Consider the following 12775-nt stretch of genomic DNA (forward strand, 5'->3'; position numbering starts at 1 on the left):
TAATTTAATCAACAGCCTCTGAGTTATCTTTAAAGGGTTTCTATATAGATTAGTGCTTTGCATAGATTTTTATTGCTATGCCAGTTCAGTACAGATCCTTGCATCTTATATGAAATGGTAAGTTGGCCTGCTTTGCAATTTGGAAAATCAATGCACTTGGGTAAATTTCTTATATACTGTAGTAACTGCAAACACAATAAGGCAACTCTTTATTTCAGCAGTTACAGCCACTGGAAAATACTTAGTCTGAAGGCAAGTACTAATAGAATTAAGATCCTTAAGTCTCATGTTTGCTATCTTATAATTTAGGGCGATAAACTGTGCTTAGTCTTCATGCACACCCTATTAATGCTCAACAGGGAAGGCAGGGTCACTGTGACATGGGTTCTTTGAGGAGGGTGATGTAAAAGGATCCTGGAAAGAAGAGTAGGAATACGAAGGACACAAGGTAAAAATCAAAACGGAAAGAGTTAAAGAACAAATTGATTTAAAAAAAAAAGAAAGAATTAGCAAGATTTTTGTGCCTGATCCCACCATTAAGTATTATTTATATTATGGTAGCACCTCAGAGCTCTGGTCATGCAGCAGGATCCCCTTGTACTAGGAGCTATATGAACAGACCAGAAACACAATCCCTGCTCCAAAGAGCTTACTATCTAAGTATAAGACAAGAGACAGGGGAGTACCAGGAAACAATGAGATAATATTGGTTATCATGGCTGGCTGCGGTCTCAGCAATAACGCTAACAGCCAGGTGCTGACCCGCATTATGTCCACATTATGCTGCCTCACGTTCTTTTATGTTGTATGTAGATCTTTTGTTCCTAAGTCCCACAGTTTTAAATAGGTTTCAGAGTAACAGCCGTGTTAGTCTGTATTCGCAAAAAGAAAAGGAGTCCTTGTGGCACCTTAGAGACTAACCAATTTATTTGAGCATGAGCTTTCGTGAGCTACAGCTCACTTCATAGTGAGCTGTAGCTCACGAAAGCTCATGCTCAAATAAATTGGTTAGTCTCTAAGGTGCCACAAGGACTCCTTTTCTTTTAGTTTTAAATAGATGGATAGTTTGCTTTGTTTTCTAATTGGACTCATTCCCTGCTACCATGTATCTTCAGCACTGTCTCTTGTCACTCTAAAATTCTGTGTTCAGTGTTTTATTTTATCCATTTCTGTGGCTGCAATATTTGCGAGAAAAGCATCTTGCATTTTCACAAGGATAATTGAAGGTTTAAGTGCCAAATATCTATCCCTGAACAGTGGCACATTTGCTTGCATTGTTAGGCAATTGCTTGAGTTTAAACCATTAATGGTTTTATTTGAACACATTGTCTTTGGCAGGTAATGGCCTTTACCCTTTTCTATCATATGTGTGATCTGAATTTCAAAGAGGGAAATTCAGCAAGCCTGGCTGGGCAATTCAATCCTTGTCAGTGTATTGATTTAAAAGCATTCTTAAAACCCCCATGAGACAGAGAACTACATATTTCCAAAGGGGCCATTATAATTAAAGTGAAAAACAGAAAGAAACACACACTAACACAGTCTGAATCTTAATAATTCAATGACATTCTGTATTGGCCATATGGCAGGATTGTTCATTATATTTGAGCAATGTATTTGTGTCCAATATTGTCTTTTGTAGCTTTGGATTTGCATTTGATTCAGTAGAATTGGATGTAGTGCACCTGAAGAGGGGAACAGAGAAGGGCAGTAGTTATAACCAGGTGATTTATTTCTCTCACACATGTAGTATTCAGTTAAATCACCACAGATCAGGTATGTCCGGGATATGGAGCAGCGCTCAAAACTCTGGCTGGGCACGTGTAAAATAAATAAAAAGAATAGTCCTTAGACACCATTTAATACCCAAAGGGCTTCCCCTTCCTTTGCCCTGTGGTCTCTAATGCTGGTCCTGAGAACTGTTAGGAGCTAGTAAGTGCCAACCTGCGACCCAGTGACCTGCTAGGAGGACTCCAGTTTTGGAACCTGACTGGCAGAATGCTGGGGGTCCTGATTGGTCCACAGCATCTATATAAGCCCAGCACAGGAACAGGAAATTGTCCATGCAACTGGGATCTACCCTGCTCTGGTTTGACTTCTGACATCCCAGCCCAGCTTGACCCTGGTGTCCAACTTGTGGTTCTGATCTGTGGTTTGTCTTCTGCCTCTGACCTCTGGGTATCCTGACCCGGTCTGACTCTGGTTACTGATTTGTGGTTCTGCTCTCAAGTTTGTCTTCTGCTTCTGGTCTCCTGGTATCCTGACCTGGCACACTTTTGACTCCTGTGCCATGACTGGTGGACCCCCCGGCTCTGATCACTAGGTCTAGCTGCCCATGACCCAGCCGTGACAGTTTGCATGGATCTCTTAGGCACAAGAGTGGGCCTGGTGCCAGCAAAATGGACCTGGCTAACCCTTCAGGAACACTGCAGATGCTCAAGGGGACCACCTGCCTTCAGGCAGACAACAAAGACCAGCAGGCATGGGTCATCCGACTGACCTCAGAGAACCAGCTATTGCAGGGGCAAGTCACCGAGTTCCATGCAGAAAATGCCACATTCCAGACACAGCTCATGCAGCTCTGTTCCCTGATACCTCTGCCAGAACAGTTTGATGACAATCCCTAGTGATTCCAGGGTTTTATAAATCAGTGCCGCGACCTCTTTATGATGTGTCCTCGGACCTATACTACTGATCATGCAAAGGCGAGCCTGGTCACCAGCATTAGACTGGGTCTCCCCCTTCTTGAAGTGTGACAGTCTGGTACTGTTGAGCTGGAAGGTCTTCCTGCAAGCCATGTCTGTATTATTCAGTGACCTGCACTGAACTTGGATGGCGGAGGCTGCCCTAAGGAAGCTCCGAAAGAGGCAGGGCACTGCAGCCTTCTATGCTGCACAATTCCACCACCTCATGGCTGATGCAAACTGGAATGAGGCAGCAGTACCAAACTGATGTACCAGTTCCAGTGGGTCCTGCAAGAAGAGGTCAAGGATGAATGAGCCCAGGTAGAGATACCTGTGAGTCTGTGTGCCCTCGTGGATCTCACCATCTGTATAGGTTTCAGAGTAACAGCCGTGTTAGTCTGTATTTGCAAAAAGAAAAGGGGTACTTGTGGCACCTTAGAGACTAACCAATTTATTTGAGCATAAGCTTTCGTGAGCTACAGCTCACTTCATCGGATGCATACTGTGGAAAGTGTAGAAGATCTTTTTATACACACAAAGCATGAAAAAATACCTCCCCCCACCCCAAGCTATTACCAGCAGGAGAGTGGGGTGCGGGGAGGTATTTTTTCATGCTTTGTGTGTATAAAAAGATCTTCTACACTTTCCACAGTATGCATCCGATGAAGTGAGCTGTAGCTCACGAAAGCTTATGCTCAAATAAATTGGTTAGTCTCTAAGGTGCCACAAGTACCATCTGTATAGAGAATCAGTTACAGGAATGAAGGGAGGACAAAACCAGGGAACTTGCAATGCTCCAACCCAGGTATTGTGACCTTTTCACCACGCCTCTCCTGAGCCAATGTAGGTGGAGATGGGCCATTGACGGCTCACCCCCAGGGAAAAGAAGCAACAATGCCAGCTTCTGCTGCTTCTACTGCGGTGAGTTAGGTCACTCAATCTCTGCCTCTCCCATACAAATTCCAAGAAGTCAGGGATGAGAGCTCTCCCACACTTTGGTCCTGACTGAAACACATCCAGAACCCTGCCCAAGAGCCCCCCAGTAGCAGGTGCCAGTCCAGTTGCACACCCCTGCAGAATCCCAGCCTATGGGCCCTCATCGACGCAGGTGCAGCTGATTGCTTCATAGATGCAGCAGCAGTCCAGATCCTGCAGATTCCCCTGCAATGAAGGCCCTTCTTGATCTTGTAGAGACTATTGACAGTTCTCCTTTATCTTCTGGTCCTGTAACAGACAAAACAACTCCCCTGGAGGCTATGATTCAGGGACACAGAGAAGTGTGACAATCTGGTGTGATCCATTCTCCACACTTTCCCTGATCTGCAGTATCTCCTGGCTGGCCCTCCACAACCTGCTTGTTTGATGGCATGCACAGGAAATCTTTTCCATCTGAGTTTTGTCAGCAGCACTGCCAGAGATCAGTAGATCCTGACCTGGCATTCAAATCTTGAGAGATTCAAGTGAGGATGATCATCCAGGCAGAACCTTCTATTGCACCTACAGTTGGGCTCCCCTTGATATACAAAGACTACGCTGATGTTTTTAAAAAGAAGAATTTTGTAAAAAACTTGTCTCTACACCAGAACTATGACTGCCCAATAGAGCTGCAGCCAGGAGCCAAAATACCGTTTAGACGAATTTATGCCATAACAGAATCTGAGCTGACAGCACTCCCGGAATACCTCCAGGTGAATCTGGTCTGAAGATTTATCCACAAGTCGACCTCACCAGCTGGCACACCAGACCTGTTTGTCAAAAAGAAAAAGCAGTTTCTGACTCTGGGTGTTCTACGGCTCATTGAATCAGATAACTATCAGGAATTGTTACCGGCTACCCCTGATTCCTGACCTGCTGGACCACATGGGGTCTGCCTGCATCTTCACTGAGTTGGTCCTATGGGGGGTGGGGGCGTATAACCTTGTGTGAATTATAGGAGATGAGTGGAAGAATGCCTTCCAGACCCAGTATGGCCATTTCCAGATATTTGTAGTGCCTTTTGGGTTGACCAACACTCTAACCACCTCCCAGCATTTTATAAATGATGTGTTCCAAGACCTGTTGGGCCAGTACATAGTAGTCTAGCTCGATGACATATTGATCTTCTCTGACTATCCTGAACAGCATACCTCTCCCATCCAACCTGTCCTGGAATGCTTGCAGCAGTATGGCCTTTACGCCAAGCTCAAGAAGCGTGCCTTCGATGAGGCTTCCATGGAGTTCTTGGGCTTCATCTTATCCCCAGAAGGAATCCAGACGGACCCACATAAGATCTAAGCCATCCAAGGTTATCTGTCTGACTCCCCACACAGTACATGACCTACAACGCTTCCTGGGATTTGCCAACTGTCATTAACAATTTATCCTGAATTTTTCCAAACAAATCATGCCCCTCACTACTGTTCTTCAGGAAAAACACCCAATTCCATTGGTCTCCTGAGGCCCAGCATACATTCAATCAACTGAAACTGGCCTTTACTACAGCACCGATATTGGCTCACTCCAGTGTCACATCTGCCTTCACTGTAGAAGTTGATGCCTCCAGCACGGCAATCAGGGCTGTCCTTTCCAGTGAGTTGGTCCCAAATAAATGTTACACCCATGTGCTTATTACTACAGGAAGCTCACCCCTGAAGAAATTATGAAATACTTGACAAGGAAGTCCTGGTGACAAAACCATCTTTGCAGAATGGTGGCACTACCTGGAAGTAATTTGTTACCCAGTCCAGATGTTCACTGACCACAAAAACCTGGAATATCTACATAGAGCAAAAGCCTTAAACCAACGGCAGCTTTGGTGGGCCTTACCTTTTTCATTATTTGATTTCATTATCACCTACCATTCCAGATCCAAAAAAGGCAAGGTGGGTGCTCTGTCACAAAGATTCAGTACCACCTCCCAAAACCCCAGTCAGGAACCAACCCTCATTCTCAAATCCCGTAACTTTCTCAGTGCAATTCATCACCAAGATATACTCAGATTGATACACTCCACCTCTACCTTAAAAATGCCACCTTATGAACAAGCTATTATTGACAAGCAGCCACATGACTCCCAGGAAGGGATTACATACATAAGGGACCATGTTTATGTGCCCCCAAGACCCTCAAGGATTGCGGTCATGCAACTGTGCCACGATTTTCCCCTAGTAGGACATTTATCTTACTTGAAGACCCAACAACTGATATCCTGCTCCTTATGGTGGCCCCAGATGCACCGAACCATACAGTTGTTCATTGCCTCCTGTGATGCTTGTGCCCACGTCAAGACCTCACACCATGAGCTCTGTAGTCTTCTCCAGCCTTTGGACAGCCCATCTCAACCCTGGGAAGCCACTGCTCTAGATTTTATCATAGAATTATCAGAGTCTAACAAATTTATGACCGTTTTAATGGTAGTGGACCACTTTACCAAAATGGCCCACTTCATCCCTTGCATGGGCCTTCTCTCTGCTGAAAAGACAACCCAGCTTTGGATTAGCCACATAGTCCACCTCCATGGCCTTATAGAGCACATCAACTGCAATTGAGGGTTGCAGTTCATGATCCAGTTCTGGCACAAGGCCCTGCACCTGCTGGGAGTCTGCACATGTCTTTCTTCTGCTTTTCCTCCTCCCAGATTCAAAGGGCCAACCAGATTTTCGAGCAGTATCTGCAATGCTACACCAATCATCACCAGGACTAGTGGTCCTCAATTCTCCTGTATGTGGAATTTGCTTACCAAAAATACAAATCATGCGTAGAGGAGTCAGAACCCTCTTTTTTTTAAACCAGTTATGGGTACTATCCCCAATTTTACCCACAATTACCTGCACAATTACCTTGCCCAACCTAGCCACCTCAGAATTGGTGCAGAGGATTTGTCGGGCCCAGGAAGAAGTGAAGGAGCATCTGGAAAAGGGAAAAGCGGACAAAAAGCGGCATGCAGACCAGCATAAACATCAACGCCCCTCCTATGCAGTAGGACAAAAAGCATGGCTCTCCATGGAGCACCTCTGCACAGACAGACCTGCTCACAAGCTGGACTTTGGTTGCTTGGCCCTTTTAAGATCCTGTGACAGGTTAATTCAGTCACTTTTGAACTCCAACTATACCACTCTCTAAAGATTCACCCAGTGTTTCTGTATCACTTTTGAAACCCTACACAGAAAACCCTTTCCCTCACAGGAAATCACCCTGAAAAGCCTGGTCCCACATTGCCTTGGGGAGGGGCTGATGTCAGGGACCACAGGTTTTGAACCCTGTTGCACAGGACTGTTAGGAACTAGTAAGCTCCACCCAGTGACCTGCTAACAGTTGGTAGGGCAGAAGCTGGACCCCAACAGAGGACTCCAGTCCTGGAACCTGACTGGTAGAATGCTGGGGGTCCTGATTGGTCCACTGCATCTATATAAACCCAGCACAGGAACAGGAGGTTGTCCAGGCACCTGGAATCTACCCTGCTCCTGTTCTCACTCCCCTGGCTTGACTTCCTGGCATTCCAACCCAGTTTGACTCCTGACATCTGACTTGTGATTGTGATCTCCAGTTTGTGTACTGCCTCTGATTCTTGGTATCCCAACCTGGCCTGACTCTGGTTACTGATTTGTGGTTCTGCTCTCAAGTTAGTCTCCTGCTTCTGATCTCCCAGTATCCTAACCCAGCTGACTCTTGACGACTCTGACTGTGGACCCTGGCTTTAATCACTAGGTGTGGCTGCGCATGACTCAGCCGTAACATACACTCAGTCATTTGCTCCTCGTGAGCTTATTAATTTGCTTTATCATGTGAAGGTTCCATACAACTTGCAGGCTACTCAGGCAAATGCTTTTAAACCAACGCCCACACATCTACATACATTCGTGGTCATGTTGCACATGGGAATTTCTTCAGATCTAAGCTAGTTTAACTGTTCAGGTTAGGGTGGCCTCATTTCTAAACAACAACAAAAAGGACACAATGGGTGAGTTTTCCCATTGACTTCAGTTAAGCAAGGATTTCATCTTTCTCTGGTTTCTCTCATCCTTATCCTTTTTTCCTACTCCCTTTGCACAGCGTGCAGTATATTATTGAATCGTGTCTGCCGTATACCCCTGTCATAAATATAAAGGGAAGGGTAAACCCCTTTGAAATCCCTCCTGGCCAGGGGAAAGCTCCTCTCACCTGTAAAGGGTTAAGAAGCTAAAGGTAACCTCGCTGGCACCTGACCAAAATGACCAATGAGGAGACAAGATACTTTCAAAAGCTGGGAGGAGGGAGAGAAACAAAGGGTCTGTGTCGGTCTGTATGCTGGTCTTGGCCAGGGATAGACCAGGAATGGAGTCTTAGAACTTTTAGTAAGTAATCTAGCTAGGTATGTGTTAGATTATGATTTCTTTAAATGGCTGAGAAAAGAATTGTGCTGAATAGAATAACTATTTCTGTCTGTGTATCTTTTTTGTAACTTAAGGTTTTGCCTATAGGGGTTCTCTATGTTTTTTAATCTAATTACCCTGTAAGATATCTACCATCCTGATTTTACAGGGGGGATTTCTTTATTTCTATTTACTTCTATTTTCTATTAAAAGTCTTCTTGTAAAAAACTGAATGCTTTCTCATTGTTCTCAGATCCAAGGGTTTGGGTCTGTGGTCACCTATGCAAATTGGTGAGGCTTTTTATCCAACATTTCCCAGGAAAGGGGGGGTGCAAGTGTTGGGAGGATTGTTCATTGTTCTTAAGATCCGAGGGTCTGGGTCTGTAGTCACCTAGGCAAATTGGTGAGGCTTTTTACCAAACCTTGTCCAGGAAGTGGGGTGCAAGGTTTTGGGAAGTCTTTTGGGGGGAAAGACGCGTCCAAACAGCTCTTCCCCAGTAACCAGTATTAATTTGGTGGTGGTAGCGGCCATTCCAAGGACAATGGGTGGAATACTTTGTACCTTGGGGAAGTTTTGACCTAAGCTGGTAAAGATAAGCTTAGGAGGTTTTTCATGCAGGTCCCCACATCTGTACCCTAGAGTTCAGAGTGGGGGAGGAACCTTGACAACCCCGCTCCTTTTTCTTGAGCATCTCTTTTCTATCTGCGGGCACTGCCTCAGTTTTCCATTCTTTTGTTTTCTCTCTAACTCTTTCCAGCTCTCTTCTGTCCTCCATTCAGTAGCTCAGCCAGAGAGTAGTGTGCCTCCTGCTTACTTGTCTATTCCATAAGAAAGGCCAACAGATCAATGACTGGCATAATCCGTTCCCTTTGGCTGACCTTAGGAATGCACTTGTGAAGCAGGCAATAGCACAACAGCTACACTTATTTGCAACCTCCTTTAAAACAAAACAACACCATTCCCTCACAGTGTAATCCGCTTCTGATGAACCCAAGCCTTGCACTATGGTTTATTTGCATGCTCAGTGGTGTCCCCCAGCTTTATTCCTGAAGGAATCTAGAGCGATAAGGCAGGTGAGGAAATATCTTTCATTGGACAAGACCTTTACTTTGTGGAGCCGAAGCTAAGTGAGGTATCTTATTGCAATGAGAAAAGGAAAAATATCCCCCCCCCCCCCTTTTGGGCCTTTTGGGCTAGATAAAACAAGAAGTCCATAGAGCGTCTGTGGGTCAGCCATTGAGGCTTGTTTCAGTTGGATTGGGTCCTTTAATTGAAAGAGCTGTCGTATAAGATCAAAAGTTCTTTTTATTTGTAAGTTATTCCCATATAAGGGAATATTCCCATATAAGGGAATTCCCTTATATGGAAGTTCCCAGACCTGAGCATTTTTACCACTTTCAGCTTCACCATTTACCACTGATATTCACAACTCCACTCTCCCACATGATTTTGACAAGAAATTAAGTGAAATAACCAAAAGTCTTACAGATGCAGTCTGGCACTTGCACAAGGAGGTATGGAAACATTCTTTCTTTACATCATGCTCTCCCTTTGTTACTCTTGCGATGTTGAATCACAACATTTAATTTATCTATGGGCATTAGACAGCAGTACATCACAGTGATGCATAGATGTACAATTACATGGAAGGGAAGTCTCACAATTAATTCAAATACTGCTTATTTATTGAGTTGGGGGAAGCAGACACAGCACTGTGGAAAACCTGAGAAAGTCTATCACCATTTTGGCGTAAAACTCGGGAATAAAAACCACGAGTTATAATTTAAATTCTTGCTAGATTGGATAGCTTATTCCTTTTCCATGTATTTCTATATTTGTTTGTATTTATTATGTATCACATTTTGATTCCACAATAGAAAAATACAGTCATAAGAACCCAATTAAGTATTTTAATTTGGTATAAAAAAATATACCAATTCAATAGTGACTTACATAGACAATTGTTTTTATCTTTACTAGGTGCTCAGGTACAACAGTGATGAGCAGACTAGGTCTATCTAATACTAAGAATCTCATGCTATTGCATTTAAAATCCACTCATCTTTGGCCCAGTAATCAGTCTGTAAATCTCATAAAATCAGGATTTTTTTTTGTGACGCTACTAGTGTAATCATAATTTTGGGAGGGTCAGAAATACCACGAAAACAGACCCTGCTTTCCTGTAATTCCAAAAAATTCAAACAGAATGAAGAATCAAAATACAGGGGGTTCATGAAAACTTAATTTTAAATTTGAGACTGCCTTCTATCTCCTTCCTCATCCCCGAAGGTAGCAGGTTTCATCCCTGTGCTTCAGTTATTCATATATTCTCAGCAAAAACAAGTATAATTGTGACACATTTCATGAGCGCACGGTATTTCAGGTACTAGCACTTGCTAGAATAAGCCATGCATAGGAGACTCCTCAGATGTGTAATCAGTAGGGATCTCTCAACCTATGTGTGATTTCATACATCTTTCAGCTAACTTAGAGATATAAACATAAACCTAACACTGAGGATACCATCTGAATTTGTGACAGTCTCTAGAAGATAGTGGATCTATAAAAAAATGAATGGAGTACACTCCTCCCTATGCTATGTAGTGTTGTTTTTTAACCTGTGACAGATGTAGTCCGAATAATGATCTTATTTTAAGTTGTCCTAGTATAATTCAATGCAAGTTACTAACATAACTTAGCCTTCATGTTATTTAACTCTGTCAAAACACGATGTATGAGACAACACAGATGGCAAGATCTTATAAAAACATATTGGGACTGAAGCATTTTTTGTGGTGTGGTATGTCTCTGAGTGAAATGAAAGGCTCATCCACAGAGGCATGCCACAGTTTTAAAGCCAGCTTGTGGTGGGACCTTCTCTTTCCTGAGAAGCATGCCACATGTCACAAAATGCTGCAAGCTTAAATGTTTTACTACAAGTGAATAGCTGTGATGAGCCTTTTGAAAATTGGTGATGGAACAAACACAAGATGGCTGCTACTCTGAAAGATGAGAAATCATGGCGACATATATGATAGGCCATAATATTTCCTGGCCAAACTTATGCTGTTGCCCAAATTTCTGGCAAAGATTTTACGGTGGTCACATAAGGTCAATCAGAATCCTGTGATGCTCTGTTTGACAGAGAAACGCATACAAAATCCATTCTGGATTAGACAGCCAGAATGAGGCACATGGTATACAGAAAATGCATGTGAAGAGACCCACACGTGGGTAGATTTGTAAGTTGACCAGTGCTGTATTTTGAAAAAGAGAACCTATAACAAACATGCCTGTTGTCACAATCACACAGCTCTTCTAAAGCAAACATTGCTATTCAGTACAAGTAGGTGATGCCCTTATGGGCTCTGGCTACACTAGGGAAACTTTCTAAAGGTTTCTAACCATTGTTAACATGGATTCAGCTCCATCGATATTCGTGTTACACTCCCAGACCCTGAACTGTGTTAAACACTGGAGTTTTATTACATTTAATTTCTAAAGAACCCAGATATAGCTTGCGCAAGCCCTACTGAGTCTCTCCAGAGAACACACAACTCACCTGAGACTATACCCTGCTTGCCAGCTGTGTCCCCTTTCATCTTTTCAGCAGAGCTCCAGTCCTTAGAGGGACAGAGAGCAGTAAAATTACCCTGGCATTCCAGTCAATTCTTAAGCAAAAGACTCACTTTCACATTAAAATACTCTAAGATGCCTACATAGTCATTTGAGTGCTACACTCCTCCCTTGTAAATGTAATGCCATCCTGACATTTCTATCAGCAAAGTATGCCCTAGGTCCATTTCAGTTAGCCTATAAGATCCATGGTAGAACCATATAACTCAGACACTGGACATATGGCAAGCTATTTTTAAAAAACTATGAAATAATAAATATTAACTATAAAATATTTGGCTGGACCGATATCCCTACCAGAAAGCAATATTCATTCATTCATTTTCTGATATTACCTCAGTCTTGGATAAAATATGGGATAAGATACAGAAATAGGCACTTGGTATGGCACCTGACATATATGAGGCTAATCCCACCGTGCAGTCACCAATCCAATAGTAAGAATTATTCAGTGATGATAGGTATTCCTAGATGTTTATATGACCTAAATGTGGATTGTTCTGATGATTTGTCCTCTTGTGAACTACTGATTTCAGGTTCCATGGTCTTGTTTTTACATTCATGTCTTTCAGTAGCAGGTGCAAATGTCTCATCAGTCTGATCATCAGTTTCCAAGTTTACAGGTTCAATAACATCCTCATTTCTCAAGTGTGGATAAAATGTTTCTGCTTCTGGTTCAGAATCTCTGGTACCATCACATAAAGTAGTTGATCTTCACTCTCACTATCAGAATCACTGGAGTCTGAATTCCTGTCCTTGTTTTGATCTCCTATAGGGCTGTCAAACGATTAAAAAAATAATTGCAATTAATCATGAGATTAAAAAACATAGAAGCAATTAAGTGTAGTTTTAATTGTAGTGTTAATAATAGATCACCAATTTAAATTTATTATAAATATTTTGGATGTTTTTCTACATTTTCAATTACTATACATAATACAAAGTGTACAGTGCTCACTTTATATTATTTTTATTACAAATATTTGCACTGTAAAAAGATAAAAGAAATAGTATTCTTCAGTTCACCCCATACAAGTACTGTAGTGCAATCTCTTTTTCATGAAAGTGCAACTTACAAATGTATTCTTGTGGGGCGGTTGTTTAGTATTATTGTGGAGGATTTT

General features: G+C 42.8%; 1 protein-coding gene across 3 annotated transcripts in view; it reads left to right on the top strand.

Moving 5' to 3' along the window:
* Positions 1-12775, top strand: part of GRM1 (glutamate metabotropic receptor 1) — a 273727-nt gene that overhangs the window by 227080 nt on the left and 33872 nt on the right. The window contains exon 8 of one of the 3 annotated variants that reach the window (XM_077811782.1): positions 8380-8387. The exons of the other annotated variants lie outside the window; for them this stretch is intronic. Coding sequence (XP_077667908.1) covers positions 8380-8387 — 8 coding nt within the window. The remainder of the gene's footprint in view (positions 1-8379; positions 8388-12775) is intronic. 3 annotated transcript variants of the gene reach the window in all.

Source organism: Eretmochelys imbricata, chromosome 3, assembly GCF_965152235.1.
Source record: "Eretmochelys imbricata isolate rEreImb1 chromosome 3, rEreImb1.hap1, whole genome shotgun sequence".
NCBI classification, from domain to species: Eukaryota; Metazoa; Chordata; order Testudines; family Cheloniidae; genus Eretmochelys; species Eretmochelys imbricata.